The sequence below is a fragment of the Danio aesculapii genome, chromosome 4 (genome assembly GCF_903798145.1).
Source record: "Danio aesculapii chromosome 4, fDanAes4.1, whole genome shotgun sequence".
NCBI classification, from domain to species: domain Eukaryota; kingdom Metazoa; phylum Chordata; class Actinopteri; order Cypriniformes; family Danionidae; genus Danio; species Danio aesculapii.
In genome coordinates this window covers 21,791,752-21,817,223 of record NC_079438.1, presented here as the reverse complement: position 1 = coordinate 21,817,223, position 25,472 = coordinate 21,791,752, and the positions used below count along the sequence as shown (strand labels likewise).

The 25,472-nt window shown below is 41.8% G+C and overlaps 1 protein-coding gene and 11 non-coding genes across 12 annotated transcripts; 11 read left to right on the top strand and 1 right to left on the bottom strand.

Moving 5' to 3' along the window:
* Positions 1–11: 11 nt before the first annotated feature.
* trnai-aau (transfer RNA isoleucine (anticodon AAU)) lies at positions 12–85 on the top strand. Its single transcript has one exon. It is a non-coding gene; the product is annotated as a tRNA-Ile (tRNA).
* An 88-nt stretch (positions 86–173) lies between these two features.
* trnaf-gaa (transfer RNA phenylalanine (anticodon GAA)) lies at positions 174–246 on the top strand. Its single transcript has one exon. It is a non-coding gene; the product is annotated as a tRNA-Phe (tRNA).
* Positions 247–6,513: 6,267 nt separating this feature from the next.
* On the top strand, positions 6,514–7,865 carry LOC130223481 (uncharacterized). The gene is made up of 2 exons (XM_056456327.1): positions 6,514–6,751; positions 6,836–7,865. Exon 2 carries the CDS (start codon positions 7,179–7,181, stop codon positions 7,863–7,865), a length of 687 nt encoding a protein of 228 aa, XP_056312302.1. The 5' UTR covers positions 6,514–6,751; positions 6,836–7,178.
* A 4,087-nt stretch (positions 7,866–11,952) lies between these two features.
* Positions 11,953–12,024, top strand: trnaq-uug (transfer RNA glutamine (anticodon UUG)). The gene has a single exon. It is a non-coding gene; the product is annotated as a tRNA-Gln (tRNA).
* Positions 12,025–12,433: 409 nt separating this feature from the next.
* Positions 12,434–12,505, top strand: trnap-ugg (transfer RNA proline (anticodon UGG)). The gene has a single exon. It is a non-coding gene; the product is annotated as a tRNA-Pro (tRNA).
* Positions 12,506–13,625: 1,120 nt separating this feature from the next.
* On the top strand, positions 13,626–13,697 carry trnaq-uug (transfer RNA glutamine (anticodon UUG)). Its single transcript has one exon. It is a non-coding gene; the product is annotated as a tRNA-Gln (tRNA).
* Positions 13,698–14,277: 580 nt separating this feature from the next.
* Positions 14,278–14,349, top strand: trnaq-uug (transfer RNA glutamine (anticodon UUG)). Its single transcript has one exon. It is a non-coding gene; the product is annotated as a tRNA-Gln (tRNA).
* A 411-nt stretch (positions 14,350–14,760) lies between these two features.
* trnap-ugg (transfer RNA proline (anticodon UGG)) lies at positions 14,761–14,832 on the top strand. The gene has a single exon. It is a non-coding gene; the product is annotated as a tRNA-Pro (tRNA).
* Positions 14,833–15,952: 1,120 nt separating this feature from the next.
* On the top strand, positions 15,953–16,024 carry trnaq-uug (transfer RNA glutamine (anticodon UUG)). The gene has a single exon. It is a non-coding gene; the product is annotated as a tRNA-Gln (tRNA).
* A 580-nt stretch (positions 16,025–16,604) lies between these two features.
* Positions 16,605–16,676, top strand: trnaq-uug (transfer RNA glutamine (anticodon UUG)). Its single transcript has one exon. It is a non-coding gene; the product is annotated as a tRNA-Gln (tRNA).
* A 411-nt stretch (positions 16,677–17,087) lies between these two features.
* Positions 17,088–17,159, top strand: trnap-ugg (transfer RNA proline (anticodon UGG)). The gene has a single exon. It is a non-coding gene; the product is annotated as a tRNA-Pro (tRNA).
* Positions 17,160–17,838: 679 nt separating this feature from the next.
* On the bottom strand, positions 17,839–17,957 carry LOC130223987 (5S ribosomal RNA). The gene has a single exon (XR_008837092.1). It is a non-coding gene; the product is annotated as a 5S ribosomal RNA (ribosomal RNA).
* Positions 17,958–25,472: the final 7,515 nt, after the last annotated feature.

Here is a 25,472-nt window from a genome sequence, read left to right as displayed (position 1 = left end):
GGTAAGAAAATGGCCGGTTAGCTCAGTTGGTTAGAGCGTGGTGCTAATAACGCCAAGGTCGCGGGTTCGATACCCGTACTGGCCAAATTTTTACTCTCTTATGCCTCAGATGCACTTAAGGGCTCAGCTTGGTCTCACAGACATCCCTGCTGCAGGAAAGCTGTGTTATGGCAGCTGAAATAGCTCAGTTGGGAGAGCGTTAGACTGAAGATCTAAAGGTCCCTGGTTCGATCCCGGGTTTCGGCAAAGCAATGTTGTTGTTCTGTTTTGGGCACAGGGTCAGTTGAATGAAAGTCACCCAAAAAGCCTAGCCGCTTCACCCTTAAGTCCACCTGCTTCTATTTGACCAAAACGCTAACTTTCTCCCAGGTGGTCACATCGCTTCTGGTGATGATTCCTATGGCCTAATCGACAGCACTCTGCTATATATTTAGTGCTTTGATTTCCCACTGCGGACGCGCCATCGAATAAAAGAAAACTGTGACTTGATAGGGCTTCTGAAGGATTGCAATGATTAGTACTACACAGAACCGGCAAAGCTGACGTAAGGAAATTCGCTCTAAACCATCCAGGTGCAACCAGCTTTGCAATAAAAGCCAGTGTGAAAGGCATGAAAACACAAGTGGATAATGCGGGCATCGATCCCACTACCTCTCGCTTGCGTCTGCAGCATCCCGTCTACAGAGCCAAAGTAAGCCCAAAGTAAGCCCACATAAGCCAATCACGTCTCACCTCGGTGGCTTACTTTTGACCAATCGCGTTTGTCTTTGTGCTGACGTCATTTCGACCAATCGCGTTTCACTTCAGTGGCTTACTTTTGACCAATCGCATTTCTTTTTGCTGTGACGTATTTTTGACCAATCGCGTTTTTCCTCGATGGCTTACTTTTGACCAATCACACGACACTTTTATTATAATCGTCATCTTTGAATCAGGTAAGCCAGATGTAACACTACTTTATTATTAGTTTATTATACAGTGTGTATTTCTGTTAAATGATAAGTTACAATCGACAGCAAGGTAACGTTATAGCAGATGTTTTCTACATAACTTGTAAAACGGTAATGTTTCCCATGATAAATACAGAGCAAAATGTCGCTAGTGATCAGAAAAGGTGGAATCATCGCCATTTGGTCAAATGATTAAACAAAATGTTCTGATATTTGTTTAGAATAATAATGCCCCCATTCGACCTAGCAATATTGGGCCCTATTATCGCTTTTTATATACTCTAAAAAGTTAATGTTACTGTATTTAAATGTACAGTTACAGTTACTTATAATGTAATTGCATTAAATACAGAGTTAAAGTTTTTTCTTAAACATTTAATTCAGCAAATAATTCTATACTTTTAAAATAATTCTATTTTAAGTAAAACGACTGCACAAACTTTAAAAACATTTGAGTTTAACACTTGTTCAAGACAATATATGATATATATTTAGTAATTAGATTGTATTGTATTTCATAAATCTATTGTAAAAATATTAAAAGCATATATTGTATTTTGTTTATTTTATTACTTGTGTTTTTAGATATATTACACAACAGAATAGTTATATTAAATAGCTGAAGTACAAACATTTTATTTATAAAATCGTAAAATTATAAAATGTAAAGACTTAAGAGTTTAATGTGTATTTTATAACTTAATGTTTTAATTTCTGTTGTTTCTCATTTATTTATATGAATTTTAAGTTGTACTACCATGCATATATTAGGCATATCTGTAGAAAATTCACCAGAAGTATATTTACTACTGCAATAATATGGATTATGTCTACATTGTTAAATTATTGTTTCAGACTTAATGTAAATGTATCTTTCTAAATGCTCTAGGTAATGTTCTCTCTAATGTTTTTTTTTTTTCAGAAAAAATGTACGCATACCCGATTTTCCACCGCCAATCAGCGACATCAAGCAGACTCCTCTTGGGGCCATCTGCAGAGGCAGAGCGCCTTGTAAGCAGGGAGTCTGGAAGGGCCAAACCCAAGAAAGAGGTGCTGGCAGAGGCCACTGCTTTTGTCAGCAGCAATGGTGGAGACCCCAGTGACCAGTTTTTAGTTCTGGCTCACTGCAAGATTCAGTTTGGCAAGTACCAGGGCCAAAGATTTAGATGGCTCCTAGAGCATGCTCTGGGGTATGCGGTGTACCTGGTGCTTAGCATTTCTGATGAGAAGCTGCAGACAACACCCTTGTCAGAAAACAAACACCTGTTTTTTCAGTACACTTCCTCCATCAGGGAGATTGCAGAAGAAGTAGAGAAGTACCAGAGGAAACAGGAAATGCAAGCAGAAGCCAGGGCAAAAGGAGATACAGGGTGCTTGATGGTGGAGTTTGGTGACTTTAAGGGCCGGTCCATGAAAGATGTGTTTGAGGACCAGAGCAAGGAGGCTCAAGCCCTCATCAGGTACCTGGTTAAGGCAGATGCCAGGCCAAAAACCAACATAGCACTTTTCAAGGCGTATGTCCTGAAAAGACTGGCTTCTGCTGCTGCCTCTGCACCTCCACCTGCAGCATCCAGTGTCTCTGCACCTCCACCTGCAGCATCCAGTGTCCCTGCTCCTCCACCTGCAGCCATCCAAACAGGTGTACAGCAGACTGCCACTGTGAAATCGCTGTTGGCATGGGGCAAGCACTTGTCTCCTTCACAGCTGGCAAAAAAACTGATGTCACCTGTTAAAGTAGGAGAGTGAATACTGAGCATGATACAGAATTATCCCAACATCAGTTATATATGTGTTTATTTATTGTTATGTCAAACTCTCTGTTTCCAGATCCAAAACTGCAGTCCACTGTACCTCCTCCTACAGCAGAACCCCCAGCCAAACGTATGGCCCAAAGGCAGCTTTTTACTACTAGTAAGTAAGCACCATCGTATTGTACATTTGGCTGTGTGTATTTTTCACAGTAATATTTTTAAGATTTATGCTCCAGGCACTTCCAGATCCACTGCTGAAGATGATGAAGAACTGGTGTTTGCTGCATCACAATGTGAAGCACAGCTCTTTGCAGGTGTGGCACACGACACAAATGAAAATGTTTTAAGAATATTTTGTGAAAACACACTAAGTATTTTTTTTTTACAAAAAATAATGAATCAAATTTTTATCAACAGTACAGAGTTGTCACATCATGCCTCAAGCGGGATGCATTCTTTGAGTGCACTTCTTCAAAACCTTAAGGATGTTTAAAGGTTTCAATGTATTTATTTGCGTTTCCGAACTAATCATTATTGAACATTCATCAGATAACTTTTCCACGTCGCTTGCTCTTCTCACTCACTCTCTTAGATGGTAGTGATTCATTGCTGTCATTATCAGCTGAGTAGTTTTTCCTTACTGTATCTGTGTGCATGCTTCATGTCTTTGTGCTTCAATAATTTATACTAATCATGCCTCATTTTACTTACTCCATTTCATATGATTCTCATTCGCAGAGAATTGTGTTAATTCCATATCCCTTTCATCAATAAAGTGCACACTAATTTCTTTGCTTCCTAACAGTACCATTCTCTTAACTTGTATTTCTAAGTATAGTCATATTAATAATAATACTTATCCAAAACTATTGCTTCACTGGCTGTTCATAGGCATAATTTGTGGCACCTTACTATCAAAAGCAACAGTCATCATAATATTGTTAACTATAAATTGTTTGTTACTATTCACTCAGAGGCCTGTGCCAATCCGTCTCCATCAGCGGAAACAGCAAAAACACCAGATCTTCAACATCATCTGCCACCAGTTGAGCTTCCAGTTCACTGGAAAGATCAGCTTCCCCCTTTCCAGCATGAGTGGATCCGGAACACGGTATTTAAAACAAACTTAAAAACCGGCAAGCCAGAGCTAGTGTCCCAGCTGAAGCTTTGATAGTATCCCCCCCAACCCCCTCTAATTAACACGCAGCCACCTGCCTCTCCTGACCTCTTCTTCTGCCGACCACTTTTTCTGTGGATGCCGCTGAAGATGTGGTTGTTTCCACTTGTCTGTGTTCGCCTAAGCTGTGGTAAGCACAGACTAACAGCTGCAGGAATTTACCGCATGGTGCGCAAGGTCCTCGACATCGACGGCTGGTACGACCATGCCACTGGGTATCTGGAGTGCAAGCAGTGCAAAAAGAAGTATCCTGCCTGGTCCGAGGACATCTTAGGACAGCTGGATATTGGCCACCGTAGTCAGTTTCCAGCTTTGCTGACATAAAGGTAATTCATAATGCCAATATTTTATTTGTGTTAATTTTTAGCAAACAAAGCATTTCCCTGATTATAATGTTGTTTCCTTAGATACTCATGTGACAACCGGGTAGTTAGGATGATGAGAGAGAGGACACTGGGCAACAGTGTGACTCAGCTTTTTAAAAAGCTGATGGAGCAACACAGCGAGGCATGGACACAGCGAGTCTTGCAGTACCTGACTGCCTGTGAACTATTCACAAGGTCCTCCCTTGTGCAACCTCCTGTGTTTGCTGAGCCTCCCCTCTTACCTGCCATACCCAAACCTAAGTGGCTGTTAGCCGTCTATGCCAGGGATGTTCTGGGGCGACTGCACGAGGTCAAGACCAAAATCACCTCCGTCTTTGGCTGTGTTCTAAAGATGGACTCCACAAAAAAGGTATGTTTATATCCAGACATTTGCCAGATATGGATATGTGTGCGTATATATTTAACACAGTTTTATTTTTACTAATAGATCACAAAGAAACTTGCAGGTGCTGCTGCGGGAACAGCTGCCTGGTGCACTAATGTGGGGAACGAACACGGCCAAGTCCTTGTCTCTGTGCTGTCAGCTGCCGAGGGTCATGGACTGGACCCAATGGCGGCCGGGCTGATGAAGCGTTACCGGGAGGCAGGAGAGGCAGCCCCGAAAGTAATGTACGTGGACAGAGATTGCTGCAGTCAGCACGGCCAGTCTCCGGTGAAGATCATGTTTCGGGAGTGGGATGAGCTTGAAGTGCGCCTTGACATCTGGCATTTTATGCGCCGGTTTGCTGCAGGTGTCACGACAGAAGCTCATCCGCTCTACGTGATCTTCATGGCACGTCTGTCCACGTGCATCTTTCAGTGGGATCCAGATGTGGCCGCTCTTCGCCAGGCAAAGGAGGGTGAGCTGGCAGCAAAGAAGACTGGCCACATTTCACAAACGTGCTCGCATAAACCGGAGGGAGCTAGCACTGCACTGCCGTAGGAGGACCAGAGGTGTGGAGGAGACCACCTGTCTGATTGGAAAGCTGTTGGACCATTTTGACAGCGAGCATGGGAAGGACACTCTGGGTGTTCCTCTGCTGGACCACGAACGGATCCAGCAGATATGGAAGGAACAGCAGAAGCATGTACAGTGCATTCAAGACCCAGAGAACTTTCCATTATACATGAAGACAGGGACACTGAAGAAAGGCGGTGTGGAGCTGTGTTGTTACAGGTGTGCCCGTGGCTCTACATCTTTGGAGTCCTTCCACCTCCACCTAAACCGTTTTATTCCAGGTATTACATACATTTGGATCGTTTTATTTTGTAAAACATATAAGCACTGTGATTACTTCCATTGCTTTAATGTCACATTATTAAACATTTAAATAACATTTGTGATGTTATCAGCATTGACAAAGCTGTCTTGCCTGAAAAGTAACTCTGTTTATAATGACAATAATTTTAATGTTAGTACATAACCTAATAACATGTTACTTAATTCTTCATATATTTTTAACTATTTTAATTTCCAGGGACCAGTGCCAGTGATGCGCATTTTCAGGCCTATCTCCTTAAGGGCTTGATGTGCTGGAATGATGACCGGATGGAAAGCACCATAAAAGGAGCATCCTCCATACAGTCATATGGCAGTGCCATGAGAGAGGCTGTGGACAGGCTTAGCCGAGCAGTCTTAGGGAAGCCCTGGGATAACCGTTATCACCCTCCTCGAGCATATACAGGCAAGAAATTCATTAACTAGTTGTTATATAAGTGATTTATTAAGCTTTAATGTACTACACAAAATGTTTATCTAAATATTTACTTTATTATTAGTTTTATTTAATATATGTTTTTTTAGTGTTTTATTCTTTAAGGTGAATTGCTGGGAATGGAGTACCTTTACAGCCAGACCGGCAAAACCCTGACTCTGGTGCTCCAGAACCCAGAGGAGGAAGACAGGCTGGTGGAGGAAGTAGATGACGAGGATCTACAAGATGAGGGGTTTGAGGAGGAGATCATGGAGGACATCACATCACAGTTCCAGTGCTGTATGTGGATGACCCCTGCCGTGATCTCAGAAACAGCCCCTCATCTTCGCCTCTGCCTCAGTCCCCAGCATCACTGGCTGAGCCGTCCACATCAGCTGGTGGAGAAGGACAGCTTCCTAGCCCAGCCCCCTCAGTGCCGTCACAGCCATCTGACTCTGGAGACAGTCTCTCTGTTGAGGCTCAGGTAAGATACATTAAGAACTTAATTTGATTTAGTCTTTTTTTATTCCACATATACTGATTTTAATCTGTATTTACCAGGGTGTAGTCATTGGACCTGATAGCATTGCTGGGTGGGACAAGTTCCAGGATCTGGCTGCTTATTTGGTAGGTCTTCGTGAGGCTCCTTACCTCACTGACCTGCAGGTGACAGAGGCCATCCAGCTGTGGACAGCTCTCCTGGATGTTGATAAACAGCGCATCAACTACCAGCCTCGACATCAGCCTCAGCTGACACATGGGCGCTTTAAGGCATCCAGCTTTTTGAGCTAAACCAGAAGGCGCTCATTCAGTGGTAAGCAAAGCACATTATTTTCTTTAAAGTACCTGAATACTTCTAAATTAATATATATGTATAATACATATCATTTATTATCAGGTTTCAACGGAGGCAAAAGGATCAGGAAATGAGTGTACTCACTCAGGGACTGACTCCACTTGATCCAATTGCTTTGGCAGATACGCAGCTTCCTTTGCCGAGGGAAAAATTGGACGAGGCACCATCAACATCAGGCCCCAAACACCAGTTTGTCTTTCCTCCAAATAAAGAAGGACAGGCACCTCTTCTTTGACCTGGTCGAAAGTCTGCTTCTGCAACCACCACAGTTTGCTCCTTCCTGCCAGATGCCACCACGGTGTGCTCCTTCCCACTGGGCCCCACGACGGTATGCCCTATCGCGCCAACCCCCACCACAGTCTGCCACATTGCACCGGCCCCTACCATGGTGTGCCCCGTCACACCGACCTTCACCACAGTGCGCCCCATCTCGCCAGCCTCCACCACAGTGTGCCCCATCATACCAGCCTCCACCACAGTGCGCCCTATTGCGCCGGCCCCCACCACAGTGTGCCCCATTGTGTCTGCCCCCACCACGGTGTGCTCCTTTCCACCGGCCCCCAGCACGATGTGCCCCATTGCACCACCCCCCACAGCACCAGGTGTTGTGCAGCCCATTTCAGGACCTGGATCATTGTTTGGCACACTTGTTTTTAACCCAGACATGAGTGTGTCAATGGTGATTCCATCATTTGCTGCACCAACATCCAGTGCAGTCCCAGCTTCACCTGCACCTGCTGTTCCTCCACCTGCACCTGCTCCACCTGCACCTGCTGTTCCTCCACCTGCACCTGCTCCACCTGCGCCTGCTGTTCCTGTGTCCCGTTACACCCAGAGGAACAGGCGCAGACGGGAACTGGAGAAGGAAAGTGGAGTCCACAAAAGGAAGTATGTGCGTGCGGTTACTTTTAATGTTTGCAGCAAATGTGGGCAACCCAAGACTAAGGAGTTTGGCCATAGCCGATTTGGTAATGCCACATTTTGCCTGCAAACTTCAAATGGCAAATCCTTAGAGGACTGGTTGGCAGAAAAGCGCCAGCAAAATAAAGGACAAACTCCAGCTCCAGAATAAAGTACAAATTGCTGTATATATTTTTGTAAATGTTACATGGGTACTCTCTCTCTCATTTTATTTAATTTTTGTGTGTTAATATGTAGCGTTTTAAAGTAGCACTTATATATTACATAGGCCCACTCTTATTTTGTCTTGTGTGTACTTATTTAATATTTGTGTGCATTTTATGTAAAAACATATTTATATTTCTTAAACAATTAACATTTTATACGTTGCTTAAATACTATATTTTATATATTACGTGCCCCCACTCTTGCATTTTATTATTTATATTATTGTTTAATATATTGTGTGCATAAAATAAATATATATATATAGAGTATTGTTTTTATATAATGTGTATAATAAATAAATATATTTATATATAGTATTGTTTTAATAAATTATATGTGCAAAATAAATAAATATATTTTGTATTGTTTTTATTTATTGTATATTATATAGTTTATATATTAAGATATGTTTTTATTTTGTTTTTTTTACATTGTTTTGCGATTTTAATATTTGTATTAATTTTAATAAACCATTTTGCATATTACTTGTTTTTGTGTGCATTCATTTAAAGTTATTATTACATAAAGAAATATAACATATATTAATATATATATAGTATAGTATATATTTATATATTAATACATAAATATATATATAATATACTTATATATACATAAGCATGCATACATATGTTTAATTGAAACATTTTCATTAATTTTTAATTAACGTAATATGCTTTTTAAGAACAATATCCACATAATAATAGTAATATCAATATAATTGCCTGTGTTACGTCAGTAAAATTTCAATAAGAGCGCAGCTGATTGGCTCCGCTGAAACCGACACTGATTGGATATTGTGTTACACAGATCGTGTGTTCGAATCCAGCACGCAAAAAATGACATTTAGAATGACATGCAATATGCAACCAAAATACCACATTATGCACAAAGCCGCGAACACTACTGAAAGCGAAATTTGTCGCATTTTTTCCATTTTTTGCGACTTGTTCGCTTGCGAGTGAGCGAGAAGATTGGGCCCCTTCCTATGCTAAGCGACCGTTCTACCATTTGAGCTAATTCCCCTTTTCACAAGCCAAATTGAACATTTTAGACGTGGTCAAAAAAGAAAAAATAAGATCACATCTGTTCTGTGGTGGCTTCTTTGCCCTGCCTGCCATTTAGTCGTCAAATTGCCTAGAATAGCGTGCTTTTCTTTTGAAGGCCCTACCTAGTAATGCTCCAGTAAATGTGTGAGGAGCCCTGCATGCCGAATGACGAGTTACTCAGAAATCAATGAACATTGGCTCTGCCTTGGATGGACCTTCTGCTACTTTCCTGCAAGGCAAGTTTTTTATTTCATCATCTTCATGTCGGGCAGCAGCTCTACATCATCTTGAGGTTCCATGGTGTAATGGATAGCATTTTGCATCCAGCGATCTAAGTTCAAATCTAGGTGGGACCTGTTTTTTTTTTTGCCAGCACCGCACAAAAAAGCTAAAATAGCATTCTATTCCCTTGAAGGCCAGAGAATAACAGTTACTATGGGTTTTCTAGGACCCTCAAGTCCACCTGCTTCCATTTGACCAAAACGCTATCTTTCTCCCAGGTGGTCACATTTTTTTTTCTTTTATTACACTGTTCAAAATTCATACAATTCACTTATTTATACAGATTACACTTAAGACAAAACATTAAAAAGGTCCATTTTACATCATTGCTTCACAACAATGTGTTTTTTTTTTGTTTGTTTTTTTACATAAAATGTTGTAAGTAGTATTCCTTAAAAGGTAAAATCACATTTTTAAAAAGACATTTTTATTCCTGTGTCATTTAAAATCTTTGTGACTTCTTGAGTAAAAACATCATAAAAAGCCTCCTGCATTTCCTCTAACTTAAAATAATAAAATAGACATTCAAAATATTTCTCCACCTTCCTCTTAAACACATTCCACACACTTAATAAAACTTTTTCCTTTTTTGCTACAACTCTTCTCTCCCATATTGCACTTTTCATTAAAATCACAAGTAAATTTATAAGCTTTTTATTATTACACTCTTTGTTCAGCCCCAACAGTAACACCTTTTCCCACTCTAGATTGTCGTCTCTTTCTCCTTTTAAAGTTAAAATCATGGTTTTGCATTTCTCATTAAAATCTTTCAACTCATTACAATATAAAAACAAGTGTAAAAATCCTTCATCTGCTTCTTGACACACTTTACATGTGACACTTTCCTCCATCCCTATTTTGTTTAAAATGACATCTGTAAACACTGCTTTACTCCTGATAAAATATTCTAAATTCTCCAGTTTTGACTGTACAAATTTGCCATTTATATTAGACCATAAGTTGTCTTCATTTACATCTTTAAACATCAGTATCCAGTACTGATTTGCACCAGGTTTCTTAAAAACCCCATCTCTAAAAAACCCATAAATCATTTTCACTGTACAATCTTTCAAATCCCACCATTTCTCTCCAAATCTTACACTCATATCTTTACTTGGTTTATTTTCTTCCATATTTTCTATTCTTGTTAACCTCTGTTGTTTGTCCCATATCCACTGTTACAGTTGCTTCTTTTACATAAATCCTTTTCCTTGCTTCCTTTTCCGATCGGTTTGTTTCTTGTTGTCGTCTGTCCAGTTCATTGTCATTTGCCTTCTCAAATCCGTCCGCCATTGCCAGGTCTGTCACCGTAGATCCGTCCATTGCAAAAAAAATAGGGATAAAAAACACTCCTCCCGAACAGCTCACGCTGCTGGGAGGATAAACTAAACAAACACAAAAAAAGTTTAACAAAAATGTATTTTAGTCAAAAATAAAACTAAACAGAAGAAAATGTGGTGAGCCTCTCTCACCAACTGCTGCCAAACACTTCCTGGAATGTACCACTATCACACATGCACAGGGGGGTATGGCCGTAAGCGAGAGCAGCCGTCAAGAGTTGGCTATTTAAAAATAGGCGCAGCACCAGGAGCCGAGTGCCGCTCAGCTTGCCTTGACACAGCAACCACAGAAACAATGTCCTTGGCCCCTCAATAGTTTACCTCTTTTTTAAATTTTTTATTTAGTTACACAGTGGCTTGCTGTTCTAGGAGAATGATTCTCACTCATGCCACGAGAGCTCCCAGGTTCTAATTCCGGGTGAGCCCGTACAGTTGTCTCATGTTTTATGATGGCGTTGAGGTTTTAGACAGAGGCCGTTTTCAGAGAATGCTGGTTTGACAGCAGATAGTGTTGCCATGTAAACTTGTTGCTTTTTATTGGCTCGTTGGTCTAGGGGTATGATTCTTGCTTTGGGTGTGACAGGTCCCGGGTTCATTTACTGGACGAGTCCTTGCAGTTGTTTTTTGCTTTGAGGGACAGCTTGGCTTTCACAGGGGCCTGTTTCAACACAAGTTTATGAGCATTAGAGAGCCTATAAGAAGGGTTTTGTTTCCATGGTGTAATGGTTAGCACTCTGGACTTTGAATCCAGTGATCCGAGTCCAAATATAGGTAGAACCTCTTCCTTCTCTCCTTGCTTCAACTCAGTGAACTTAATGAGACCATTTTCAATCACACCAATCAGTGAGTAGTTCTGATACTATACACTGAGATAGCTGTTTGATGCTATCACGATCCTCCTTCAGCAATCACTTATGTAACGTTATGTGTGGTTTTGCCATGCAGCATAAATCTGTGAAACTGATGAGATCAATTTACTCACTGAAACAGCTGGACAACAAAAATTTATAAGTAAACGAGTGACTCAACTTGTCGGTCTGGGGCTGCGAGTCTAGTTTTGGGTGGGAGAATTCACGCACAAGCCCTGCTTCAACGCATGAATTTTTGAAGGTATGTACTGACTCAATTGTTACATAAAGATTTCCAACCATGCACTGCTTCTGATGCCATGTGAAAACTTCATGTTTTAGTGGCTAGTTGGTCTAGGTGTATGATTCTCGCTTAGGGTGTGAGAGGTCCCGGGTTACAATCCTGGACGAGCCCTTGCGGTTGATTTTTGTTTTGAGGGACAGCTTGGATTTCACAGAGGCCTGTTTCATAACCAGTTTCTGAGCATTAGATAGCCTGTAAGAAGTGTCTTGGTTCCATGGTGTAATGGTTAGCACTCTGGACTTTGAATCCAATGATCCGAGCTCAAATCTCGGTGGAACCTCTGCCTTTGCTTCTTGCTTTAAATCAGTGAAATGAATGAGACCATTTTCAATCACACCAATCAGTGAGTAGTTCCGATACTATACGCTGAGATAGCTATTTGATGCTCCCACGGTCCTCCTTCAGCAATCACTTATGTAACAATGTGTGGTTTTGCCATGCAGCATAAATCTGTGAAACTGGTGAGATCAATTTACTCACTGAAACAGCTGGACAACAAAAATTTATAAGTAAACGAGTGACTCAACTTGTCGGTCTGGGGCTGCGAGTCTGGTTTTGGGTGGGAGAATTCACGCACAAGCCCTGCTTCAACGCATGAGATTTTGAAGGTATGTTGTGACTCAATTGTTACATAAAGATTTCCAACTATGCACTGCTTCTGATGCCATGTGAAAGCTTCGCGTGTTAGTGGCTCGTTGGTCTAGGGGTATGATTCTCGCTTTGGGTGCGAGAGGTCCCGGGTTCAAATCCCGGACGAGCCCTTGCAGCTGTCTTGTGTTTTACAGGGGGGCATTATGGCTTTCATAAAATCTTCTTTCGAAGAATTCCAGTTTGTCAGCAGATAGTATCAGCACATAAAACCTTCCCTGCACAGTGGCTTGCTGTTCTAGGAGAATGATTCTCGCTCGTGCTACGAGAGCTCCCAGGTATAAATTCCGGGTGAGCCCGTACAGTTGTCTCATGTTTTATGAGGGCGTTGAGGTTTTAGACAGAGGCCGTTTTCAGAGAATGCCGGTTAGTCAGCAGATAGTGTTGCCATGTAAACTTGCTGCTTTTTATTGGCTCGTTGGTCTAGGTGTATGATTCTTGCTTCGGGAGTGAGAGGTCCCAGTTTCATTTACTGGACGAGCCCTTGCAGTTGTTTTTTGCTTTGAGGGACAGCTTGGCTTTTACAGAGGCCTGTTTCAACGCCAGTTTCCGAGCATTAGATAGCCTATAAGAAGGGTCTTGTTTCCATGGTGTAATGGTTAGCACTCTGGACTTTGAATCCAGTGATCTGAGTCCAAATATCGGTGGAACCTCTTCCTTCTCTCCTTGCTTCAAATCAGTGAACTGAATGAGACCGTTTTCAATCACACCAATCAGTGAGTAGTTCTGATACTATACACTGAGATAGCTGTTTGATGCTATCACGATCCTCCTTCAGCAATCACTTATGTAACGTTATGTGTGGTTTTGCCATGCAGCATAAATCTGTGAAACTGATGAGATCAATTTACTCACTGAAACAGCTGGACAACAAAAATTTATAAGTAAACGAGTGACTCAACTTGTCGGTCTGGGGCTGCGAGTCTAGTTTTGGGTGGGAGAATTCACGCACAAGCCCTGCTTCAACGCATGAGATTTTGAAGGTATGTACTGACTCAATTGTTACATAAAGATTTCCAACCATGCACTGCTTCTGATGCCATGTGAAAACTTCATGTTTTAGTGGCTAGTTGGTCTAGGTGTATGATTCTCGCTTAGGGTGTGAGAGGTCCCGGGTTACAATCCTGGACGAGCCCTTGCGGTTGATTTTTGTTTTGAGGGACAGCTTGGATTTCACAGAGGCCTGTTTCATAACCAGTTTCTGAGCATTAGATAGCCTGTAAGAAGTGTCTTGGTTCCATGGTGTAATGGTTAGCACTCTGGACTTTGAATCCAATGATCCGAGCTCAAATCTCGGTGGAACCTCTGCCTTTGCTTCTTGCTTTAAATCAGTGAAATGAATGAGACCATTTTCAATCACACCAATCAGTGAGTAGTTCCGATACTGTACACTGAGATAGCTGTTTGATGCTCTCACGATCCTTCTTCAGCAATCACTTATGTAACGTTATGTGTGATTTTGCCATGCAGCATAAATCTGTGAAACTGATGAGATCAATTTACTCACTGAAACAGCTGGACAACAAAAATTTATATGTAAACGAGTGACTCAACTTGTCGGTCTGGGGCTGCGAGTCTAGTTTTGGGTGGGAGAATTCACGCACAAGCCCTGCTTCAACGCATGAGATTTTGAAGGTATGTACTGACTCAATTGTTACATAAAGATTTCCAACCATGCACTGCTTCTGATGCCATGTGAAAACTTCATGTTTTAGTGGCTAGTTGGTCTAGGTGTATGATTCTCGCTTAGGGTGTGAGAGGTCCCGGGTTACAATCCTGGACGAGCCCTTGCGGTTGATTTTTGTTTTGAGGGACAGCTTGGATTTCACAGAGGCCTGTTTCATAACCAGTTTCTGAGCATTAGATAGCCTGTAAGAAGTGTCTTGGTTCCATGGTGTAATGGTTAGCACTCTGGACTTTGAATCCAATGATCCGAGCTCAAATCTCGGTGGAACCTCTGCCTTTGCTTCTTGCTTTAAATCAGTGAAATGAATGAGACCATTTTCAATCACACCAATCAGTGAGTAGTTCCGATACTATACGCTGAGATAGCTATTTGATGCTCCCACGGTCCTCCTTCAGCAATCACTTATGTAACGTTATGTGTGGTTTTGCCATGCAGCATAAATCTGTGAAACTGGTGAGATCAATTTACTCACTGAAACAACTGGAGAACAAAAATTTATAAGTAAACGAGTGACTCAACTTGTCGGTCTGGGGTTGCGAGTCTGGTTTTGGGTGGGAGAATTCACGCACAAGCCCTGCTTCAACCCATGAGATTTTGAAGGTATGTTGTGACTCAATTGTTACATAAAGTTTTCCAACCATGCACTGCTTCTGATGCCATGTGAAAGCTTTGCGTGTTAGTGGCTCGTTGGTCTAGGGGTATGATTCTCGCTTTGGGTGCGAGAGGTCCTGGGTTCAAATCCCGGGCGAGCCCTTGCAGCTGTCTTGTGTTTTACAGGGGGGCATTATGGCTTTCATAAAATCTTCTTTCGAAGAATTCCAGTTTGTCAGCAGATAGTATCACCACATAAAACCTTCCCTGCACAGTGGCTTGCTGTTCTAGGAGAATGATTCTCGCTCATGCCACGAGAGCTCCCAGGTTCAAATTCCAGGTGAGCCCGTACAGTTGTCACATGTTTTATGAGGGCGTTGAGGTTTTAGACAGAGGCCGTTTTCAGAGAATGCCGGTTTGTCAGCAGATAGTGTGGCCATGTAAACTTGCTGCTTTTTATTGGCTCGTTGGTCTAGGTGTATGATTCTTGCTTCGGGAGTGAGAGGTCCCAGTTTCATTTACTGGACGAGCCCTTGCAGTTGTTTTTTGCTTTGAGGGACAGCTTGGCTTTTACAGAGGCCTGTTTCAACGCCAGTTTCCGAGCATTAGATAGCCTATAAGAAGGGTCTTGTTTCCATGGTGTAATGGTTAGCACTCTGGACTTTGAATCCAGTGATCCGAGTCCAAATATCGGTGGAACCTCTTCCTTCTCTCCTTGCTTCAAATCAGTGAACTGAATGAGACCGTTTTCAATCACACCAATCAGTGAGTAGTTCTGATACTATACACTGAGATAGCTGTTTGATGCTATCACGATCCTCCTTCAGCAATCACTTATGTAACGTTATGTGTGGTTTTGCCATGCAGCATAAATCTGTGAAACTGATGAGATCAATTTACTCACTGAAACAGCTGGACAACAAAAATTTATAAGTAAACGAGTGACTCAACTTGTCGGTCTGGGGCTGCGAGTCTAGTTTTGGGTGGGAGAATTCACGCACAAGCCCTGCTTCAACGCATGAGATTTTGAAGGTATGTACTGACTCAATTGTTACATAAAGATTTCCAACCATGCACTGCTTCTGATGCCATGTGAAAACTTCATGTTTTAGTGGCTAGTTGGTCTAGGTGTATGATTCTCGCTTAGGGTGTGAGAGGTCCCGGGTTACAATCCTGGACGAGCCCTTGCGGTTGATTTTTGTTTTGAGGGACAGCTTGGATTTCACAGAGGCCTGTTTCATAACCAGTTTCTGAGCATTAGATAGCCTGTAAGAAGTGTCTTGGTTCCATGGTGTAATGGTTAGCACTCTGGACTTTGAATCCAATGATCCGAGCTCAAATCTCGGTGGAACCTCTGCCTTTGCTTCTTGCTTTAAATCAGTGAAATGAATGAGACCATTTTCAATCACACCAATCAGTGAGTAGTTCCGATACTATACACTGAGATAGCTGTTTGATGCTCTCACGATCCTTCTTCAGCAATCACTTATGTAACGTTATGTGTGATTTTGCCATGCAGCATAAATCTGTGAAACTGATGAGATCAATTTACTCACTGAAACAGCTGGACAACAAAAATTTATATGTAAACGAGTGACTCAACTTGTCGGTCTGGGGCTGCGAGTCTAGTTTTGGGTGGGAGAATTCACGCACAAGCCCTGCTTCAACGCATGAGATTTTGAAGGTATGTACTGACTCAATTGTTACATAAAGATTTCCAACCATGCACTGCTTCTGATGCCATGTGAAAACTTCATGTTTTAGTGGCTAGTTGGTCTAGGTGTATGATTCTCGCTTAGGGTGTGAGAGGTCCCGGGTTACAATCCTGGACGAGCCCTTGCGGTTGATTTTTGTTTTGAGGGACAGCTTGGATTTCACAGAGGCCTGTTTCATAACCAGTTTCTGAGCATTAGATAGCCTGTAAGAAGTGTCTTGGTTCCATGGTGTAATGGTTAGCACTCTGGACTTTGAATCCAATGATCCGAGCTCAAATCTCGGTGGAACCTCTGCCTTTGCTTCTTGCTTTAAATCAGTGAAATGAATGAGACCATTTTCAATCACACCAATCAGTGAGTAGTTCCGATACTATACGCTGAGATAGCTATTTAATGCTCCCACGGTCCTCCTTCAGCAATCACTTATGTAACGTTATGTGTGGTTTTGCCATGCAGCATAAATCTGTGAAACTGGTGAGATCAATTTACTCACTGAAACAACTGGAGAACAAAAATTTATAAGTAAACGAGTGACTCAACTTGTCGGTCTGGGGTTGCGAGTCTGGTTTTGGGTGGGAGAATTCACGCACAAGCCCTGCTTCAACCCATGAGATTTTGAAGGTATGTTGTGACTCAATTGTTACATAAAGTTTTCCAACCATGCACTGCTTCTGATGCCATGTGAAAGCTTTGCGTGTTAGTGGCTCGTTGGTCTAGGGGTATGATTCTCGCTTTGGGTGCGAGAGGTCCTGGGTTCAAATCCCGGGCGAGCCCTTGCAGCTGTCTTGTGTTTTACAGGGGGGCATTATGGCTTTCATAAAATCTTCTTTCGAAGAATTCCAGTTTGTCAGCAGATAGTATCACCACATAAAACCTTCCCTGCACAGTGGCTTGCTGTTCTAGGAGAATGATTCTCGCTCATGCCACGAGAGTTCCCAGGTTCAAATTCCAGGTGAGCCCGTACAGTTGTCACATGTTTTATGAGGGCGTTGAGGTTTTAGACAGAGGCCGTTTTCAGAGAATGCCGGTTTGTCAGCAGATAGTGTGGCCATGTAAACTTGCTGCTTTTTATTGGCTCGTTGGTCTAGGGGTATGATTCTTGCTTCGGGTGTGAGAGGTCCCAGTTTCATTTACTGGACGATCCCTTGCAGTTGTTTTTGGCTTTGAGGGACAGCTTGGCTTTCACAGAGGCCTGTTTCATCACCAGTTTCCGAGCATTAGATAGCCTATAAGAAGGGTATTGTTTCCATGGTGTAATGGTTAGCACTCTGGACTTTGAATCCAGTGATCCGAGTCCAAATATCGGTGGAACCTCCTCCTTCTCTCCTTGCTTCAACTCAGTGAACTGAATGAGACCGTTTTCAATCACACCAATCAGTGAGTAGTTCCGATACTATACGCTGAGACAGCAATTTGATGCTACCACGGTCCTCCTCCTTGAAGGAATTCAAAAAGCTTACAGCACCTGGTATTCCCAGGCGGTCTCCCATCCAAGTACTAACCAGGTCCAACCCTGCTTAGCTTCCGAATTCAGATAAGATCAGGCATTGCCAGGGTGGTATGGCCGTAAGCGAAAGCAGCCGTCAAGAGTTGGCTATTTAAAAATAGGCGCAGCACCAGGAGCCAAGTGCCGCTCAGCTTGCCTTGACACAGCACTGACAGAAACAATGCCCTTGGCCCCTCAATAGTTATTTTTTATTTTTTTTTATTTATGAATTTTTTTGCCAAATGAATTCAAAAAGCTTACAGCATCTGGTATTCCCAGGCAGTCACCCATCCAAGTACTAACCAGGCCCAACCCTGCTTTGCTTCCGAATTTAGATGAGATCAGGCATTGCCATTTTTTACTTTTTTTCTTTTATTGCACTGTTCAAAATTCATACAATTCACTTATTTATCCAGATTACACTTCAGACAAAACATTAAAAAGGTCCATATTACATTCATAGCTTCACAACAATGTGTTTTTTTTTTTTTTTACATAAAATGTAAATTTATGAGTTTTTTATTATTACATTCTTTGTTCAGCCCCAACAGTAACTTTCAATTCAATTCAATTCAATTCACCTTTATTTGTATAGCGCTTATACAATGTAGATTGTGTCAAAGCAGCTTCACATAAAAGGTCATAGTAAATAGGAACAGTGTAGTTCAGTTTGTAGTGTTTAAGTTCAGTTCAGTTGAGCTCAGTTCAGTGTGGTTTAATAATTACTACTGAGAGTCCAAATATTGAAGGGCAAATCCAACGATGCGCAGCTCTACAGATCCTGAACCATGCAAGCCAGTGGCGACAGCGGAGAGGGAAAAAAAACTTCACTAATGGCGGAAGTGGAGAAATAAAACCTTGAAAGAAACCAGGCTCAGTTGGGCACGATCATTTTAATTTCTCCGCTGGCCAAACGTCTTGTGCAGAGCTGCAGTCTCAGTGGCGGAGGCTGGAAGCTGGCCTCAGCGAAGACTCGTCTGTCTCTGGAGCGTCACAGGAATCAGTCTCATGTTCTCCACTCTTCCATGACCATCACAGTAGCTGCTCAGGATTCGGCCAGGTCCAGGATATGGAAACCTTGGGATCATATCGTCGTTGGTCTTGGATCGAATCAGTGACTCTGCATAGTCTGAGGGCCTCGGGAAGAGTATCCCCAGGTGAAAATGGAGAATAAAGAAAATAATTAGCGTAGCTGATGTTCACAGTGTATATCAACAAGATGCATAACCTGTGTGGAAGCCCCCTAAGTGGTGCACTAAGTGTATGCTTTACTGAACAGATAGGTCTTTAATCTAGTTTTGAATTGGGAGTGTGTCTGAGCCTCGGACGTTATCAGGAAGGCTATTCCAGAGTTTAGGAGCTATAAATGAGAAGGCTCGACCTCCTTTACTCGACTTTGCTATTCTAGGTACTACCAGAAGCCTTAAGTTTTGAGACCTTAAAGAGCGAGTTGGATTGCAGCGAGACAGAAGATTGGTTAGATAAACAGGAGCTAGATTATTTAAAGCTTTATATGTAAGAAGCAATATTTTAAATTCAATACGAAACTTAACAGGCAGCCAGTGTAAGGAGGATAAAATTGGTGTGATGTGATCAAATTTTCTAGACCTGGTAAGAACTCTGGCAGCTGCATTTTGTACTAATTGAAGTTTGTTAATAGAGGATGCTGGGCAGCCAGCAAACAGTGCATTACAGTAGTCCAGCCTAGAAGTCATAAAAGCATGGACTAGCTTTTCTGCATCTGAGATGGATAGCATACTTCGTAACTTAGCAATATTTCTCAGATGAAAAAAAGCAGTTTTTGTGACATGGGATATATGATTTTTATAAGTAAAATTGCTGTCTAATATGACACCCAGATCTTTTATAGTAGAGCTAACGCTAACTTTGTATCCCTCTAATTGTAGGTCGAGTTGTGGGATCTGCTGTGTACAAGATTTAGGCCCAATAAGTAATAATTCTGCTTTGTCTGAGTTTAAGAGAAGGTAATTGTTGGTCATCCAGTCTTTAACATCTTTAATACACTCAGTTAGCTTGGACAGTTTAGATGTCTCGTCAGGTTTAGTTGAAATATATAATTGAGTATCATCTGCATAGCAGTGAAAGCTGATCCCATGTCTTCTAATAATGTCTCCCAGGGGTAGCATGTATATTGTAAACAGCAAAGGGCCTAAAACTGATCCTTGAGGCACCCCGTATTTTACTGGGCTGATTTGTGAAGGCTGTCCATTAATATTCACAAACTGGTAACGGTCAGATAAGTATGACTTAAACCATTGTAGGGCCTGTCCCTGGACACCTGTAGACTTTAAGCGATTAATAAGGATATCATGGTCAATGGTGTCAAATGCTGCACTAAGATCGAGTAGAACTAATAGCGAGATGCACCCTTGGTCAGCAGCTAAGAGTAAATCGTTGGTTATTTTCACTAATGCAGTTTCTGTACTGTGATGAGCTCTGAAACCTGACTGAAACACTTCAAAAACATTGTTCATCTGCAGAAAGGAGCATAATTGAGCAGAAACTACTTTTCTAGTATTTTAGATATAAATGGAAGATTTGAAATAGGCCTATAATTAGCTAAGTTGCTGGGGTCCAGTTGTGGTTTCTTAATAATAGGTTTAATAACAGCTAACTTGTAAGGATTTGGAACATGGCCTAAAGATAAAAAAGAGTTGATAACGTTAAGAAGAGGTTCTCCTATAACAGGTAGCAATTCTTTCAGTAACTTTGTTGGAATTGGGTCCAATATACACGTAGCTGATTTAGAGCTATTTATAATTTTGTCTAGCTCTTCCTGTTCTATGATTTTAAAGCACTGTAGGTTATTTAGATTCAGAGACGTGTTTACTGGATCTGAAGTATAAGGCGGTGCAGAAAGTTGAATATCTCCTATTTTCTGTCTAAAGCCTTCTATTTTATCACTGAAAAAAATTAATGAAGTCATCACTACTAATTTGCGGTGGAACGTTTTGTTCCAAAGATGACCAATTATTTGTTAATTTAGCGATGGTGTTAAATAAGAATCTAGGATTGTTATGATTATTTTCTATCAGTTTGCGGAGGTGCTCAGCCCTGGCAGATTTTAAAGCCCTCCTATAGCTGGACATACTGTCTTTGTATGCAATTCTAAAGACTTCTAAATTAGTTTTTTCCCATTTACGTTCCAGGGCACGGGTTGCTGTTTTGAGAGCGCGGGTATGACTATTATACCACGGTGTAGTTTTATTCTCTCTAGCCTTTTTTAGTTTGATGGGTGCCACAGTATTTAAAGTGCTAGTAAAGATGGCATCCATACTGCTGGTTACTACATCAAGGTCATTTGCGTTTACGGGTGCATTTCGAAGTAGAGAAAGATCAGGTAAGTTATTTATAAATTCATCTTTAGTGGATGGAACAATAGTTCTACTAGGGCGATATATCGGAGCGGATCTGCTAATTTCAGGTAAACACAGCTTATATAGTAAGAGGTAGTGGTCTGTAATATAATCACTTTATGGTATAATGTCTACATCAATGACCTCAATTCCATAAGACAGAATTAGATCTAGTGTATGCTTTAGGCGATGGGTTGGACCAATAACATTTTGCTTTATTCTTAGTGAGAGCAGTAAGTCTATAAACGCGAGCCTTAATGTGTCGTTGGCGTCATCTATGTGGATGTTAAAGTCTCCTACAATTAGTATTTTATCAGTTTTAACTAGTAAGTCAGAGATAAAATCAGAAAACTCTTTTAGAAAATTGACATAGGGTCCTGGGGTTCTATATATGGTGATTAGAGCGAGAGATAACATAGGTTTTTGCATAGTGTTTGGAAGGACAACATTAAGCGCTAATACTTCAAAGGAGCTAAACATAAGTTCGTTTCTCTGATTAACATTAAGAATATCACTAAAGATTGACGCGACTCCACCACCATGACCAGTTTGACGAGCCTCATGTTTATTTAAGAATCCTGGAGGAGTTGCTTCATTTAAACTAATATAGTCAATTTGTTTCAGCCAGGTTTCAGTGAGACAGAGTGCATTAAGATTGTTATCTGTTATTATTTCATTTATGATTAGTGCTTTAGGTGCTAGTGACCTGATGTTTAGGAGACCAAGCTTCATGAAATTTGTATTTTCTCTTTTTAGTGGTTTTTCTGGTTTAATTCTTAATAGATTATTTCTGGAGCACACAGTACGTTGTTTCTTGATCTAATAATGCGACATATATTTGTTTAGATCTTTACACTCTAGACAAAGCATCAGCTATAAAGTTATTCACACTTTTCTTGTGTTTAATAACCAAGTTATATCCTTGTACAATCAAAGACCAAGGCATTAAGCGCTGGTTCTGATTGTACAACCGAGTGGGGAAAACGAGTGGATTATGATCCATGAACACGGTAACTGGCAAATTACTGGGCCGACATACACATCAAAGAACTGAAGAGCCATCAACAACGCTAATGGTTTTTTCGATTGTAGAATATTTATTTGATGTTTGTTAAATTTGCGTGAAAAATAACAAATAGGATGATCAACACCAACTTGATCCTTCTGCAGCAAAACAGCTCCCGTGCCCACAGCACTCGCATCTATCTCCAACTTGAAAGGAGAGGAAAAGTCAGGTGCAGCCAGCACATGAGTGTTGCTTAAAAGAGCCTTGATGGAATCAAAAGCATGTTGGCAATCATCAGACCAACAAAACGAATGGGATGGACCCAAAATTAAGGTTAGTGGATGTGCAATATAAGAAAAGTTCTTTCATAAGCCGCGATAGTAACCAGCCATTCCTAAAAACCTGTGAAGCTCATGTCTGGTAGTTGGAGCTGGGAATTCTGAAATAGCTGTCACTTTCGCTTCAAGAGGGCGCACTTGACCTTGGCCAACTTGTTTACCTAAATAGGTAATAATTGCTTGTCCGAATTTACACTTGGCCAAATTTAACGTCAATGAAGCTTTTGCAAGACGCTCAAACCCAGTTTGGAGGAAATTAACGTGCTCAACCCAGTCACTAGAATACACAGCTAAATCGTCCAAATAAGCATTACAGTTCGGCACTCCTGGCAACACAATATTAATAAGGCATTGGAACGAGGCTGGTGCGTTACACATTCCGAACGCCATAAGAGAATATTGTAGAAAGTTTGTCAAGGGCTACGAAAGCTGAAATGTAAGAGGCAGAAGTTTAAGGGCCACCTGCCAATAACCTCGCAGCAAATCTAATTTGCTAACATAATGTGCCGAGCCAAGGTTATCAACGCAGTCCTCCATCTACGGCAAAGGAAAACAATCTGAAACGGTAACTGCATTAACTTAGCGATAATCAGTGCAGAATCTAACAGTTCCATCGCACTTTGGAACCAGCAAACACGGGGAGCTCCATGGACTGCTACTGGGTTTAGCAAACTCATTCTCCAACAAGTACTTCACTTAATTTTGCATAGCTTCTCTTTTGAAACTGTTAACGCGATACAAGTGTTGTTTTAATCGGGATGGCATTAACAACATCAATGTCATTTTCTAAAGGTACGTGTGCAAAGGTACATCATTAAAGAGAGAGGAAAAATCGGAGATTAACCCTTTAATGTCACTCACCTGCTGCTCAGATAAGTGAGATAAATGAGTGTTTAGATTGCACAAGATTTCAGAATTTTGTAGTCTAGCAGACTGTTGATGTGTATGACGGAGCACTATCCCATCTTCAGCATAAATGTCATCAACTTGGTCACATGCGAGGGAAACAGAATTAGGCTCAGATGCAATGACAGTAGACTCAGCAGTGACAGATGCAGTTTCTAACGGACTCTCCCTATCATAATATGCATAATAATAATAACACCCTGGCAACACCTTAGAAACCACAGAGCAACACCTTAGCAACCGCATAACACCTTAGTAACTGCCTAGCAACACTTTAGCAACCACCTAGCAACACCTTAGTAACCGCCTAGTAACACCTTAGCAACCACCTACCAACATCTTAGCAATTGCCAATCAACACCTTAGCAACCGCCTAGCAACACATTATCAACCACCTAGCAAAACCTTAGCAACTACTTAACAACCGGCTAGCAACACCTTAGCAACCTGAAATGTGTTGCTAGGTGGTTGCTAAGGTGTTGATAGGCAGTTGAAGAAAACATGAAAAAAGTTTTGTTTTTTACCCAGACATTTTAAAAGTAATTGCAGATATGGATAAATTTATAGGGGGGGGGGGGGGGTGTCCACGTAGCTGGTGGATCTTGGGGTTTGTTGTTCTTTGTCGGAGGAGGAGATTATGAAGGGACAGGAAGTGGTCGTGTGCAGATTTTGATCCCAGTAGGGACACTGATTCCACTGAGTAATGCGAATAGCGCATTTTGCAGAAAATTATTTGTGGTACGTGTAAAAATGTGTTCCCTCACAGGAGATGGCCTCCTATGGGGAAAGACTGAACAGATGGTTTCTGTATAACGTGCAAATGCTACATAAAATTCAGCTAATGAAAGTGTGTGAGGTTGTGAGCTAGCGGGTGATTTAAGTGTAATAGTGAATTCGCCGCAATCCACCTGTCGTTCTGCTGAGGGAGGTGTTATGGGTGAAAGGAGTGTAGAAAGGTCGATGTCAGCACCTGATAGGATGAGGTTTTTGATGGCTTTGAAGATCGGGGGTGGTTCCAGCACTGGAGCACTATGAGGAATGAGAAGGCGTGTGGCTGTGGTTAGGGTGAAGGGGGGCCGTGCGGAAGAAATGTGGGTAGGGAGGGTAGACTGTTGGGGAGGGTTAGTAATGGAGGTGGGTGCTTGGGGAAGGGATGTAGAGCTGAAAAAGTTGGGGATACTGGAAGAGGGGAAATGAGTAGGGAGAGGAAGAGTGTAGAAAAACTTGTAGAGAAAGACTAGGTAGAATTAAGCTGGGTTGAAGAGTGAGGGAGGTTGGAAGGGAGAGAGAGTTGAGGAGGGTTGAGAGTGGAGGGGATGGTAGGAAAAGTAGGCCTGGAGTTTTCACTGGAATGTGGAGCTGGAGGCCAAGGGAGGGGGGTGGGTAGTCCGAGAGTGGCGTCATTATGCAGTGGATTGTCCATATTTTGGAATGTTATGGTAGGTGCAGTTTGTCCGATTCGGTGGGATTGCTTTTTTTTGCTTTTCTTAGTTGCTTTCTTTCATGGTCTGGGGAGATTTTGTGCATGTGGGGCTGTGGTGGGTTGAGGATAGGGGGTGTGGCGGGAGCAAGCGGTTCTGCTGTGCTGAAGGGGCAGTGTTGCTGATGAAATGGATTCATAGAGTTTTAGTAGTTCGGTTTTATTGCAGCGGCTGGGGATGGAATTTCCCGCATTTATGAGGGTCTGGCAAAGTTCGGTCACTGTCATCTTGTTGGAAGTAAGGGGATGATGATCTTGCAGAGGCGTATAAAGAAGCTGGAGAAGGTGGGTGGCGATTCGGAGTGACGGGAGATGGGGATTGTGTCTTTGCTGAAGTAGAGCAGATAGGCCTTCGCCCTCTTATTGGAGCCTCAGTATCGAGTCGGCTTCCAGGCTGAGCTTGGTGTTGTTGAGCCAGGGCTGGTGTTTCTGGGAGAGCGGAGATTTCGTTCCTGTACATGTTGCTGTTTGTTGATCTGAGAGTAGATTTGATG

Excerpts from the sequence above, each read along its gene's own strand:
- LOC130223481 (XM_056456327.1), top strand. The coding sequence starts at position 7,179 with ATGGTGTGCCCCGTCACACCGACCTTCACCACAGTGCGCCCCATCTCG.